This window comes from Trichosurus vulpecula, chromosome 1 (assembly GCF_011100635.1).
Source record: "Trichosurus vulpecula isolate mTriVul1 chromosome 1, mTriVul1.pri, whole genome shotgun sequence".
Lineage (NCBI taxonomy): Eukaryota > Metazoa > Chordata > Mammalia > Diprotodontia > Phalangeridae > Trichosurus > Trichosurus vulpecula.
In genome coordinates this window covers 378,699,465-378,712,362 of record NC_050573.1, presented here as the reverse complement: position 1 = coordinate 378,712,362, position 12,898 = coordinate 378,699,465, and the positions used below count along the sequence as shown (strand labels likewise).

General features: G+C 38.8%; 1 protein-coding gene across 3 annotated transcripts in view; it reads right to left on the bottom strand.

Annotated features, from left to right (window-relative positions):
• The window catches only part of KATNAL2 (katanin catalytic subunit A1 like 2), a 57,469-nt gene extending 44,858 nt beyond the window's left edge, over positions 1–12,611 (bottom strand). Inside the window, exons 1-6 of one of the 3 annotated variants that reach the window (XM_036740928.1) lie at positions 12,521–12,611; positions 10,877–10,919; positions 4,051–4,168; positions 2,441–2,539; positions 415–513; positions 132–209 (exon numbers count right to left, since the gene is read on the bottom strand). In XM_036740928.1, coding sequence (XP_036596823.1) covers positions 132–209; positions 415–513; positions 2,441–2,539; positions 4,051–4,168; positions 10,877–10,919; positions 12,521–12,596 — 513 coding nt within the window. In that variant the 5' untranslated portion in view covers positions 12,597–12,611. The remainder of the gene's footprint in view (positions 1–131; positions 210–414; positions 514–2,440; positions 2,540–4,050; positions 4,169–10,876; positions 10,920–12,520) is intronic. The other 2 variants (XM_036740929.1, XM_036740930.1) reach the window with 2 other exon arrangements.
• Positions 12,612–12,898: the final 287 nt, after the last annotated feature.

Genomic DNA, 12,898 nt, shown 5'->3' with positions numbered 1-12,898 from the left:
GCATCTTTGCAAGTGGGGGCACTTTATAAATAAATGATCATATTTATTGTTATTAATAAAAGAAACTGCCTACATGCTCCAGTAGCCACAATCAGGCTTAGTAAATTTGTGAATTGAATATCAGATCTTACCCTGCTCACAACAGCTGCAAGTTCTCTCATCTCACTATTCATGCCAATAAATGAACTGAGAGGTTTTAGCAATCGTACCTGAAGGTAGAAAGAAAAAGCCTTACATTAAAATGTGGTGTCACAATTTGGAAAAGGAAAACAGCGTACATGAACACACGGTAGTGAGCTACAATGACCAGTGATTTGAACTGTTTCTAATTGCATTTCTGAGGATTCGATTTCTAAAGTTCATTTAGGATTTTGATATCTTTTGAAAGACAAATATAACATAGCTGCCACTTACTGAAGGGTCTGCATTATAGTCAAAACTGTTTAAGGTTATTTCATTGGTTGTTCCTTTGATAGCATCTGTGATCAACCCATGGAAGTCAACTGCTTGACCCTGAAAGTTAACAATGGTTATTTACTGTGTTGAAATATTTCACTTGAATTTTAGACTTAAACATTAAGTTAATTTTCCATCTTTATTAAAGCTACAGGAATTATTTTTATGTATTTTAAGTGTATAAGGCAAGATTTCTAAAACAAGAAATATAGCAAAAAGGTGGCCTGTACCTAATAGAATCATGGAATTTTGGAGCTTAAAACAACCTCAGACAACACATATTCCAATTCCAAAATTTTAGAGAGAAAGAAACTGAAGGTCAGAGAAATTAGGTGACTTTCTAAAGTAGAAGACCCAGGAAGAGAACCAGTTCTCCTAATTCCCAGCCCAGTGCTCATTCCACTACACCACGAAGACTCAACTATGGGAGAAAAATGTCCTAGGTCATCAAATAGAGGTAGTTTTGCCTCAGTGGATATAAGTAAAGACTCAGAGGGATGATCACACCCCTGCTGTCATATTCCGTCCACCAAATCTAACAAATACTATACAATATATAATACACTTCAAGTCTTCTTATGCTTTGAAAATGTGCATTCTCAACAGGAGATGAGCTTATTGGAAGAAAAAACCATACGTACAGAAAATGAACAAACCTACTATTAAATGGGTGATTAAGGTACTTTTTGGTATAACAGCAAAACAAAATTTACAGCCTAGAGCAAGGATTCTAAATAAGCCAGCCATATTCTATCGCAGGAACTACTTCATGCTATATTTCTTTCATTTTTCTCCTTGGACACCACATACTATGGAGAAGAGGGCAAGAATGAAGGCTATGCTCCTTGGGCATTCAAAATGGCCCTAGCTTCCCAACTTCAAGTATCTATGGGCTGAGGGAGGGGTGAGGGTGACATTTAGTATCACACCTTCCTCCCTGTATCCTGAGAGCATTTCTAGAGGGAATGAGAGTGATTCTGAAAATTGCTAGTGCATGCTGCTTTCTTTAAGGCCAGCTGAGTGAACATCTAGGTTGGCATCTTCCTTTCCACACATCTTCCCAACATTCTGCCCACAGTCAATCATAATGCTTCAGTGTAGGAACACAGTAACTCACCACAAAAAAAAAAAACATTGGGAACTTCTAATCTACTGAATTGGCTGGGATACATAATGAAGCCAGGAGCCCTGAACAGTAGAGGTTCCTCTCAATATGGGGGTGAAGGGTGAAAAAGAGTTAGGAATTAATCAACATAGGCTAAATAAAGAAAGGTTTAATTATCTCAGTTCTAGTCTCCTATCCAAATTATGCAGACTTCAAGGTAGTTTTTCTAAACTACCTAGTTCATTCGCATAAGGGTTTAGGTTTGGGGTTTGTTTGGGTTTTTTTTGCCTCAGTTATCTAAGAGGCACTGCATTTTCCACCATTATTTCAGTTTGGCTGGTTAGGGCTGGATGCATCAGAAGTTGCATAAATAACAGCCTGTTCAAACCAAAAAAATAGAAAAGGGACTCTGAAGGAAATAGAATCCTAGAGGTCATTTTTTGCAGGAACATTTTAACTTTGCTGTTGCTTAGAAAAGGTAGATGATCACACAGCAATACTTTATGAATAAAACTCTCTTCTCTCAAATGTCTGTTTAATTTGAATCTCTTCTGCTTGAGATACTGTCAATTAAGAATCAGAACATGTGGTTGACCCAATATGGAAAGAAATTTCTACCAAGGACAAGATTAGGAACCATCAACATTTTCCCCTTCCATTGTAAATTTAGATCCCAACATCAGAGATAAAAGGTAACAACATTAGCAAGCTGCTATTGACCAGTGAGTAAATAAAATAATAAATAATATGTGACAGACCTACCAATAGTTACAACCTCGATTATAATGGACTACAATTGGAAAAGGTATCCTATTTGTTTCAAAGTCTTATAAGAAATCTCCCCATTTCCAATGATGAGTATTTCAGCGTTCGACTCACCCTTCTTGGATGGGCATTTTCACTTCCAATGCCTTTGCTGACTCCTGATACACTTAAACCAAGGTCGAGAGTCTCTAAGGGAGCTGGATTGTCAGGCTCCTGAAGAAGGAGGAAAACAGTTGCAAGGATAAAAATTCAGCTTTGAACATTGGTCCAGTTGCACACAGCAACTGCATACGTTGCACTTGTCATGTAATGCATATTAAGGTTACCTGTGTTTATGTCTTATCCTCCAAATGGGCCATAAATTCTATGAGGGCAGAGACTATGGACCTGGCATAGTGCTTGGCACACAGTAGGCAGTTAATTAACTTTTGGTGAATGAGTAAATAACGATCACATTTTCTTTGTTGGTAGTACTGAACTAATTCATTGAGTGTTTTCATAGGAGCACACTATGGGGGAAAATAACCTTCAAAAATTAAATATAATATGTCGGTCTTATGAATGGGGAAATTTCTTCAGTGTTTTTGTGATTTTGTACATAATTCCAACTGAATGAAACATCATTCTCTATGTAACGTAAGATACTATCTTTGATATACCCAAGTGATGTTACTGACCAACCATCCAAAAGACATATCCTTATCAAGAGAACACGTTGAACAGAGCTAACTAGTGTATCTCATCACTCATCACCTTTGCCTCTTTAGCATTATGTTGTAATTACCTGAGGTAAGCATTCATAAGCCAATATACGTAAGAATTACAGGATCTGATTAGATGGTGAAAAGGTTCTCCTGGCTAACCAATGATTAACATGATCATATGCCTTTGCGTCCCACTACTCTTCCTTTATAATATTTTCGCCCTTTTTCATTGCCTTCCACTTTTATTTCCCATTCTACAGTTTCCCCCAAATGCCTAGCATGGGTTCTCTGTACTTATTCAGTCCTATCTGCCCCTTAGATTGCAGGCAGTTACATGTTTATGATGATCGACTCCCATAACACTCCAATTCATAGCAACCTGTATTTAAAAAAAAATGCTTTTGTGATTTCATTGGTATAAAGAAATCCTTGTGAGAAAACTCCCTTTACCAATGCAAACTAGCACTTGCTCTGAAACTTTAGTCTTAAGAGAGTTGCTTGAGAGGTTAAGTGACTTGTCCACAGTCACACAGTCATTATGTCTCAGAGGCAGGATTTGAAACCAGGTATTCATGATTCTAAAGCCAACAGGAACTCTCTCTGTCCATTACATCATCTTGCCTCTCTCTAGCCTGTATTTTTGAAATTCAGTTCATGATAAGAGAAAGCCTTGAAGAGAAGTGGAATTATCCATCGGGTCAATGCAGGTTGGGAGACCTTGCCTGGTTTCTCCCTGCTCTGACCGAGGTCACAAATCTCATAAAGTGTTTTGGGTCTAGAGCTCATGTTTAAAGGGTAAGTAATTCCACCAAATTCCACCAAAAAGTCATGTGAGAAATCTAAGCGAGGCAAATAACGATTTCCTCTCACCATGAATTGGAAGAGAATCAACTTGATTCCAAAACAAAAAAAAATTTAATTTCTCCCCTTTGGCTAGCTATATCTTAGCATGAAAGACTGATGAGGACCAATTATGAAAGGACCATTCAGCAAACAAGCTCAGGCAGTTCCATTTTTTACCTGTTTAGAGTTATCCTTGTTGGGGGGCTTGGGCTCCAATGTCTTCCCAGATGTCGTCTTTGATGGGGGCCGATGCTGAGGGATCCTAGGAAGATTCTGAGAAGCATCATTCACCACCCTATGGTACAAAAACCCTTGAAGGAAATTATTTTAACTACTTAATTTGCAGCAAACAAGCAATCAGGAAGTACAGCACACCTGAGGGGGGAGAGTCATATATTTTAAGAACGTCCCTCTTGCACACTTCTGCCTCCTGTTCATGCCCTCTGTCTGATCTTCCTCTCTGCCAATTCACCTTCTTCAAATCTGACTCAAAACTCGCCACTTTCTCTCAACCCTTACATTTGGGTTATATAATCAGATAGCACCTTGCTGTTTGGCAAGTAGCATTAAGTTCTTGTTGCCTCTTCATCTAAGTAGAGACTCCCTAAGAACAGGAATTGTGTGCTTTTTACTTATTTTTGTGTCCTACTCCCTCTATGCCCAATTCGTGGTAGCCTTCCAAGCTCATATTAGTTTGATTAGATACATTGTACTTTGACTCCAACATAAATCACATCATTTTGGTCCTCTTTGGGAATGAAGGACACCAACCAGCCAACACTGCTATAGAGACTGAATACTCAAAAGCATCTGTTGAACAAAATTAACTTAAAACTTGACACAATAATTACTTAGAATTCATGTTTACAAAAGATTAAAAAAATTCATACTAGTTATTCCTCAGAATATCTCTGTGAGGTGGAAATAAGCTCAATATATTAAAATATCCATTTTATGGACAAAGTATTGCATGCAGAAAAGCAAATGACTTGATTAGGGCCATATAGTAAGCAGGGAAGATCAAGAAACCTGAAGTTAAAAGTTGTTGTTCAGTTCTCTCTGGCATACTTCTTAAATACACAATGTAAGTGCAAAGTGTTCACTAGAATTTTCCCCTCATATACTATTTGATCCCACTTAATTGTATTTTTGACTTAATTTTTTTTCATGGGAATTAAAAAGTCATGGTTTGTATATTTGTATTTGATATTATAGCTCCAATGAGATAGCCTATGTTAATACTAGAGTTTAAACATATACACTGACATTCTCATCTTGTGGAAAATGCAGTGGGATGAGAGTCCAGAGACCTGAGTTCTCTTCTCAGACCCACCAAGAATTATCTAATCTGTGGTGCACAGATAGCGGCAACTTTTCTCTGCCTCACTTTTATCTTAAATAAAATGATGAGACAATTTGCATTCTACATACCTCTCTATGCCTTTGTGAGGATGTTCATGTTGTCTCCCCAAATGTCTCCCCAAATAAGCTCCTTGAGGGTGAAATCTATTTCATACGTCTTTGTATCTCCTGCATCTAGCACAATGCCTGGTGAGTGCTTAATACATGCTATTGATAACATGAAATATCTATGGAAGTCCTATGAGAAGTAAAGACACTTTACAGAATGCAAGGCCTTCCCACTTTACTCCCAACTCCAAGCCTTTTTTCTGGTTGTCCTTAATGCCTAGAATGCTCTCCTCTCTCCTCCATGTTTACTGTTCCCTGGCTTCCTCCAAAGCCCTGCTCAAATCTCACCTTTTGCAGGAGGCCTTGCCTGGTCCTCTCCCCACAACCCCCAAACCCCTACTGCCTCCCTTCTGGATTACCTTCCTACTACTCTGTATATATCTTATGTATACATAACTCTTTGCATAGGGAGACCCTGCTGGGGATTCTTGGGTGCTTGTGCTTTGACCCTAATTCTAACACTACATTTCTCCTTAGCTTCTGCTTGGGTGCCTGTGCCTGGACCCCAATTCCAAAACCATATCCAGTTCTAAAATCACATCTCTCCCTAGCTTCAAAACATTGGCCCTAGCAGTTTCTCTCCAGTTCAAGGGCAGCATGCCTTAGCAAAACACTTATCTCTCCTCCTGATACTGCAGCCAATTGTACGTATAGAATTTATTAGTTTGGATTCCCTGTGTATGTGCTAACTGGCTGTGCACTGGGCCGTAACAATATTTACTACTTACTGACCTTACTGATATGTATCCTAGACATAGTCAAACGTATATTCCCTTACATTCATCATGTCTAACAAGACATTTGATGGAAGCCACCTGGATATTCCCAGTCAGCCCTGTTAGTTGACTTTGTGACATTTCACAGTCAAAACCACACCTCCAGGTCGCTCCCCCCTTGGGCTACTTCCCAGTGAACTCTGGGTAAGATACCTGCGCAGTAGATACATAAAGTACATGTTCCTTTAAGAACGGACCACCCCTTAACCACTCCCTAATCCCACCCCAAAACACCTAATTGACATATTTCACCCCCAAATCTCTTATAAAAACTTTCCTGCACCCCTTTAAGGTTGCAGGTTCCCTAAGAACTCTGGCCCGCTGTACAGCGTAACAAATCTTTGCCACCTTGACTTAAAGAATGCTTGAGATCGTGAATTCATTCCAGACGGCCCCGACCCTCTCCAGGACTTGGGTCCCTGAGGGGTGCTCCCCCTCAACGACCATGTCTGGGAACTCCAGTCTTGGAGTTTCTGGACCTCAGCTCCCTCAACCCTCAACGACCCCATTAGAATGGGGGCTCTTGGGGAGTGGGGGTTGTGTTTTTTATCTTTCTTTTTTATCTTTTTTATCTTTTATCTTATGTCTCCAGTGCTCAGTAATAAATGCCTGTTGACTGACTATAGCTGACATAAAATAATTTTCACTTACATTATTGTCTTTATTTCAAGATCCCTAGGAAATGGACAGGAGATGGGAATTTTTACATCCATTTGACAAATGAAGAAACTGAAGCATAAGAAGACAGATGAAGCAGCTGCTTGGAGATCGTCGCAGAAGTTAAGGAAAGAATTGGAACCCAGGTCTCTAGCTCCCCAAACTCATTCTCCCTATTATTTTACCTAAGCACAAACAATTCGGGGCTTTTAAAAAGGTTTGTTTTTAAGAAGCAATTTTGGGGGAGGAATATATACGCATCTGTACATATATGTAAATATTCTTAAATATCCCTTGAATGTATTCTTTTCCTTCTTTTCTGAACTAGTCCATGTTTAATCTTTAGCATGAACTACACATGTTGGTCAGTTATTTTTCAGTTGTGTCCAACTCTTCATGACCCCATTTGGGGATTTCTTGTGGTTTTGCCCCTTCCTTCTCCGGCTCATTTTACAGATTAAGAGAATAAGGGAAACAGGGTTAAGTGACTTGCCCAGGGTCACACAGCTAATAAATGTCAGAAGCCAAATTTGAACTCAGGAAGATGAGTCTTCCTAATTCCAGGCCTAACACCGTTTCCCCTGCACCACCTAGCTGCCAGATAGAACACATATACATGTACATATATAACACATACATACATACATACATATGCACGTGCTGAAGGTGGCTCCTTACCTTTGGGTTTACTGGCTAGATTTCTCTCTCAAAAACCAAGCCTTAAACCCAATTCACTCTGGAGCTCATAGACTGGACAATAGGTCCCTGCCCTCCTAGCACAGAATGAATGTAAGTACCAAATAGTAACTGTTACTCTTTTGGCCACGAACCCTGAGGGTCTTCCCCTCCCAGTTTGATTTTTTTTTTTAATTTTGATTAAAGGGGCCATCCCTTGATTAACTTCTTAAAGAGGCCTATTCACTGAATGGGCACTACCTCACTCAAAGTGAGCACTTGAAAAGGCTTTGGCCTAAAAGGGGCCAGGGTCTCCCGTTGCATCCCGGGTTATTTCCAGTCATCCTAGCGAGTATCAGGCCACTGGACCCAGATGGCTCTGGAGGAGAAAGTGAGGCTGGTGATCTTGCACAGCCCTCCCTCACCCAAATCAAGGGCAACTGCCAGTCATGTCATCATTTCCCTGATGCCATGATCCTCTTTGAGAACGAAAGACAAACACAACAACATGTACACAAACACACACATACACATATATTCTTCTAGAATGCTGAGCTAGGCCAAATTTGATCTTTAGCAAGTACGTACACACAGACATATATATACATAGACACACACACATATACACACATAGACGCACAGGGTCCTCTAGAATTCTAGACTATATATGTGTGTATATGTATGTGTGAATGTGTGTGTATGTGTGTATGTGTGTATGTATGCATACACACATACATACACACAAAGAATTCTAGAATAGCACTATAGTCCAGAATACATATGTGTGTATACATACATATACACATACATACGCACGCACACACACACACACACATATAGTCTAGAGTTCTAGACTATATATGTAGTCGAAGTTTGATCTTTAGCTAGGGTGTGTTTCTGTGTGTGTATATACAAACATACATATATATTCTTCTAGAATTCTAGAATACATATATGCATATTATGTATGTATGTATATCTATATCTATATCTATCTATCTATCTATCTATATCTATATCTATCTATCTATCTATATCTATCTATCTATCTATATCTATATCTATATCTATATATATATATCTATATCTATATCTATATATATATATATATAATACGTCCTAGCTAACATTCAAACTTGGACTAGCTCAAGAATGAAAAACAAAGAATAAATTCAAGGAATGTTTAAGAATTAATTAATTTCTTAAACAATTAATTGTTTAAGAAAAGTTTCCAGTCTCAATTACAGCCCTTCATAAGCAAATGCTCACGGAGTTCTCTTCCCTGCTGTGAAACACAAAAAGCATTAATCATGCATGAGTACTAATTTACTAATGACAGAAATAAAGTCATGGACTCTTAAATAATTCTCTTTAGCAACAGAAGTTTAATGGGACCATAATTCATTAATTTCCTATCTGTTCTTCCCAGCTTTAATCATCATTCATCCAGATCACTGAAGAGCAGTCTAAAGACTTGGGTTCAAATGCCAGAGCTGCCACTTATCAGATGTGACTTTGAGGAAGTCCCTTCCCCTCTCCAAATCCCAATTTCTTCATCTGTTAAATGGGATTATTTAAATGGGGATACTTTCACTACCTACCTCAGAGAGCTGTTGTGGAGATCAAATGAAATCACGTGTAGAAAGCATTTCATGAACACAAAATGCTACACATAAACTGAGTTGGTGTTTTTAACCTTTATCTCCTATATACATGTATGTACATCTACATGTGTATGTATATATGTATATATGATCTCATAGATACACCTCTCCCCTCTGGCCTTTATCATACATCAATATCTATATATCTCTGGATACACATACACACACATCTCCACACAAACGGGAGGAGAAGCACTGCTACTCCAAAGAAACAATGAACTCTAAAAACCCTCTTCACTCAATGATAGAACTTCTTGCCGGGGTACGAAATGCTGAGGAAGTTTTGAGCATGAATTTGGGTTGTAAATAATCAGAATTTGCATGTGTTCCAAAGCCCTGCTTTTTAAATGCCCCCTCGCTGTTTCCTCTCACAAGTAGTTACCATTTATTACTATAGTCTGACTAGTTTTATGGAAACTATAAATAAAAGAATAACACTTTTGTCAAAACAATAAAACTGTTCCTAAAGAATGGTGCAAAACTACACTAGCCTTAGGCAGCGTATTAACTTGAAGCATTTCCACAGCACTTCCAATCATGCACATGCTCCTCTCCAATCATTTTTATTAGCTACTCCAAACAAGCCTGTGAGGTGGGTGTAGCATACTCTGACTAGTTTCCTTTTAGAGGTAACAGATGAGAGGGTAGGCAACCTATACAAGGTCACAAAATTAGGATATCTACCCCTTAAACTTTTAACAAGTTGTTTATCAAAACAAGCTATGCCAACCTCCTCACTGACAAGATCACCAGGACACTCTATACAGTTTTTCATTCATAGTTTTACAAAATGGTGCAGCCCCTGCAGGTGTTCAAACTTTTCCTTCCAATGAAGTTTAAATCTTTTAATAGCAAAAAGAACATTCAACCTTCCCTAAGCCAAGAAGCTATTATCTGGCATACTCAGATGTAGAAAAATCCAAGCCTGATGCTAAAAAGCCACGTTATCTCTTTAGGGAAGTGGCTCCTCCAAATTTTTTTTTCTTAACCCTAATCTGGCCATGGCACAGGGGAAGGCAGCAGAAAAACCGAGAACTATTGAAGAATATCTGAAAGTGGGATGAGTGGAGGGAATTAGGCAAAGAGGGAAGGATGAAGCTGGTGGTGCAGGACAGACTTTGTTAAAAAAAAAGGCAAATTTATTTATAATCACAAAGAGAAAAGAGAGAAGGCATAGAGAAACTCACATAAGATGCCACAAACCCAGAATGGAGTTTTGCTGTGGGATGGGATGAAGAAAGGGAAGGGAGAAGTCAGAAGGAATTCAGGAAATGTGGACAGATCCACTGTAGTAATATGCAAAGGAGTGATTAAAAACTAGAACTTTAGGGAAAGCCTGGCTTGCTGTGAAATACCAGGGGTCATACTAGTGTTCCCTTTTTGAGAAGTTCTGCTATGAACTACTTGAAGAAAATACTGCTGTACTGACCTATTAGGAAGTCAGACAAAGCTTCAAGGCTTAATGGAGCTATATAGATCCTCAGGACAAAGATCCTCAGTGAGGTTCCCTTGTGGTCAAGCTGATTCCTGACCTTATAGTGGGATGGGATCGAATTCGCAGAAGAAGTCTACAGCCTGTCAAGCTCATGTACCAATATCCAGCTGCTTATAGTCAATGACCATTCATGGAAAGGTCACTGGGCTCTCAATACAGAAGCACCTCCCATTGGATGAAAAGTAATGAATGTTTTACCCCAACCATAATGCCCCCAGGACAGCTGTAATAAGATATTCAGAAATAGTTAATTCCATTTACTTTACCTTCTGGACTTTCCATTCCGTGGTATCTTGTTTTCTTCTGCAGGAAAGTAAATGTTGAAAGAAGAAAAAAAATGTTTGACCAAATTCCAAACAAAGGAAAGAGTAATTCTGACATCTGTCCCTCCTTTCAAGAAATCTGTGCTTGTGACTGTAAACCTTACTGAAACCCAGACTCGTGCCATTCTTGGCCAATGCTATGTGAAAATAAATTACTCCCTGCTTCGAGGAGAGTTGAGCCCTACTGTAGCCTCCTGTGTGACAGGCACCAAGGCCATTGGATATAAGATACCTTGAGATCATGAGGGCCCCAGATCAGCTTCATTTCATGAAGTTGTTGTTTGATCTCATCTCACTGCAATGTGAGTGACACTGAGTCAAGACATGAATCCTGTCAGACATTTCATGACATTTATAATGCACGGCAGTTTTACCCCCAAAGAAGCAAAAATAGTGATGTCAGAAACCACCGGAGAACAATGTGAAGGCATGCCAAGTGTTACACTGCAACTAATGGCCAAAAACTTGCATTTTATATTACTTCCCCAATAATCTTGAGATTAGGACTTATCATGGTTTTTTATTTGATTTCTGGACAGAAAAGCAACATTTTGATTTTTGTACTGTGGGGGTAATTGAATTAGATAACCTTTGGGGGTCCTTCTAACTCAAAGATCCTATGATTCGGGGATCCTCAGGCTCAGCTGTTCCCAGCTCCTAGTCCCCCTAGTATCCTGGTCCCTGAATTAAACGATCAAGTCTGTGGCTTAACAAGTCCCTTGTAAAGAGGACAATGATCTTCCTTGATTTATAATTACTTCCTCCACTTATGGGCTTTTAAGAGTCAATCTATTACTACAAAACACAGGGTCCTGGTTTTAGATACTCCCTCAACCGGCCTCTATTTACTGCTAACCTATACTGGACCTATGTATTATATTGATTATTATTTGAATTGATAGCTTTTGAGAGCATTTCATTATCTATACATGAGCTATTAGCTTCACCAATGTCCATTTCCCTGTGACTTTCGAGGCAGCTAATAGGTTTTCCTATCTAGCTGGAAAGATCTATTGTCATATAAGCCCTTTCTAAAACTTTAATAGAAAGAACAATAGCTCACATTTGTAGAGACATTAATGTTTACAAAGAGTTTTCTTCACGGCAACCTTATAAAGAAGGTAGTGGTGTATGGTTATCTCCATCTTATCAGTAAAAAAAAATAGAGACTGACAAGGGAAGTTACCTTCCCTGGGTCACCCAACTAGGTTCGGCACCATGGACAGAACCTAGGTGTCCTAGGAGTCCAGTGCTCTCTCTACACACCCCATAGCCATGCAGGAAAAGTGTGCTTGGTCTCTTAAGAACTTCTTAGGACAAAATGGGATTCTGATCTTTCAGCTCTAAAATGACTCTAATGGCAAGGTCCTTGGCAGAGACATACAACAAAGTGCAGACTATTATATTTAATTTGCACCATATTTTAGTGTTTGAATCAAGGGGAAAGGTACTATATGGTCTTTCTAATATATTATCTTAATGTTGGATAACAGGCATCATCTTTATTGGGGAGTAAGGTGCAAACAAAACACTAAGAGTTAAGAGTTATTTCATATACATATATATACACACACATATATTGCCACATACCAGTTTCAATGGCCTTTCTGACAATTTTAGGGTATTTCTGGAATTTTACAAAATAATAGCTCTCATATTCCATCAAGATAGTTTCAAGATCAATATTGTCACAAACTTCAAAACGCCGTAAGCCTTGTTTGGTTTCTTGCTCCAAAGCGTTGGCGGCATCAATGTATCTAGCAATTTCAAAAGAAGGAGATTAGTCATTAGCAACAACCCAGAGGAAAAATAAGGAAAGAAACACTCAACACAGGCTCAAAGAGAAGCATTATACAACAGAACAAGCCAATGTTAAATGGAGCAGAATGCACCTGGGGTCATGGGGGTGTGACCAAAAAATATTGAGACTGCCTTTTAAACAGGCTAGAACTTATACATTCATAT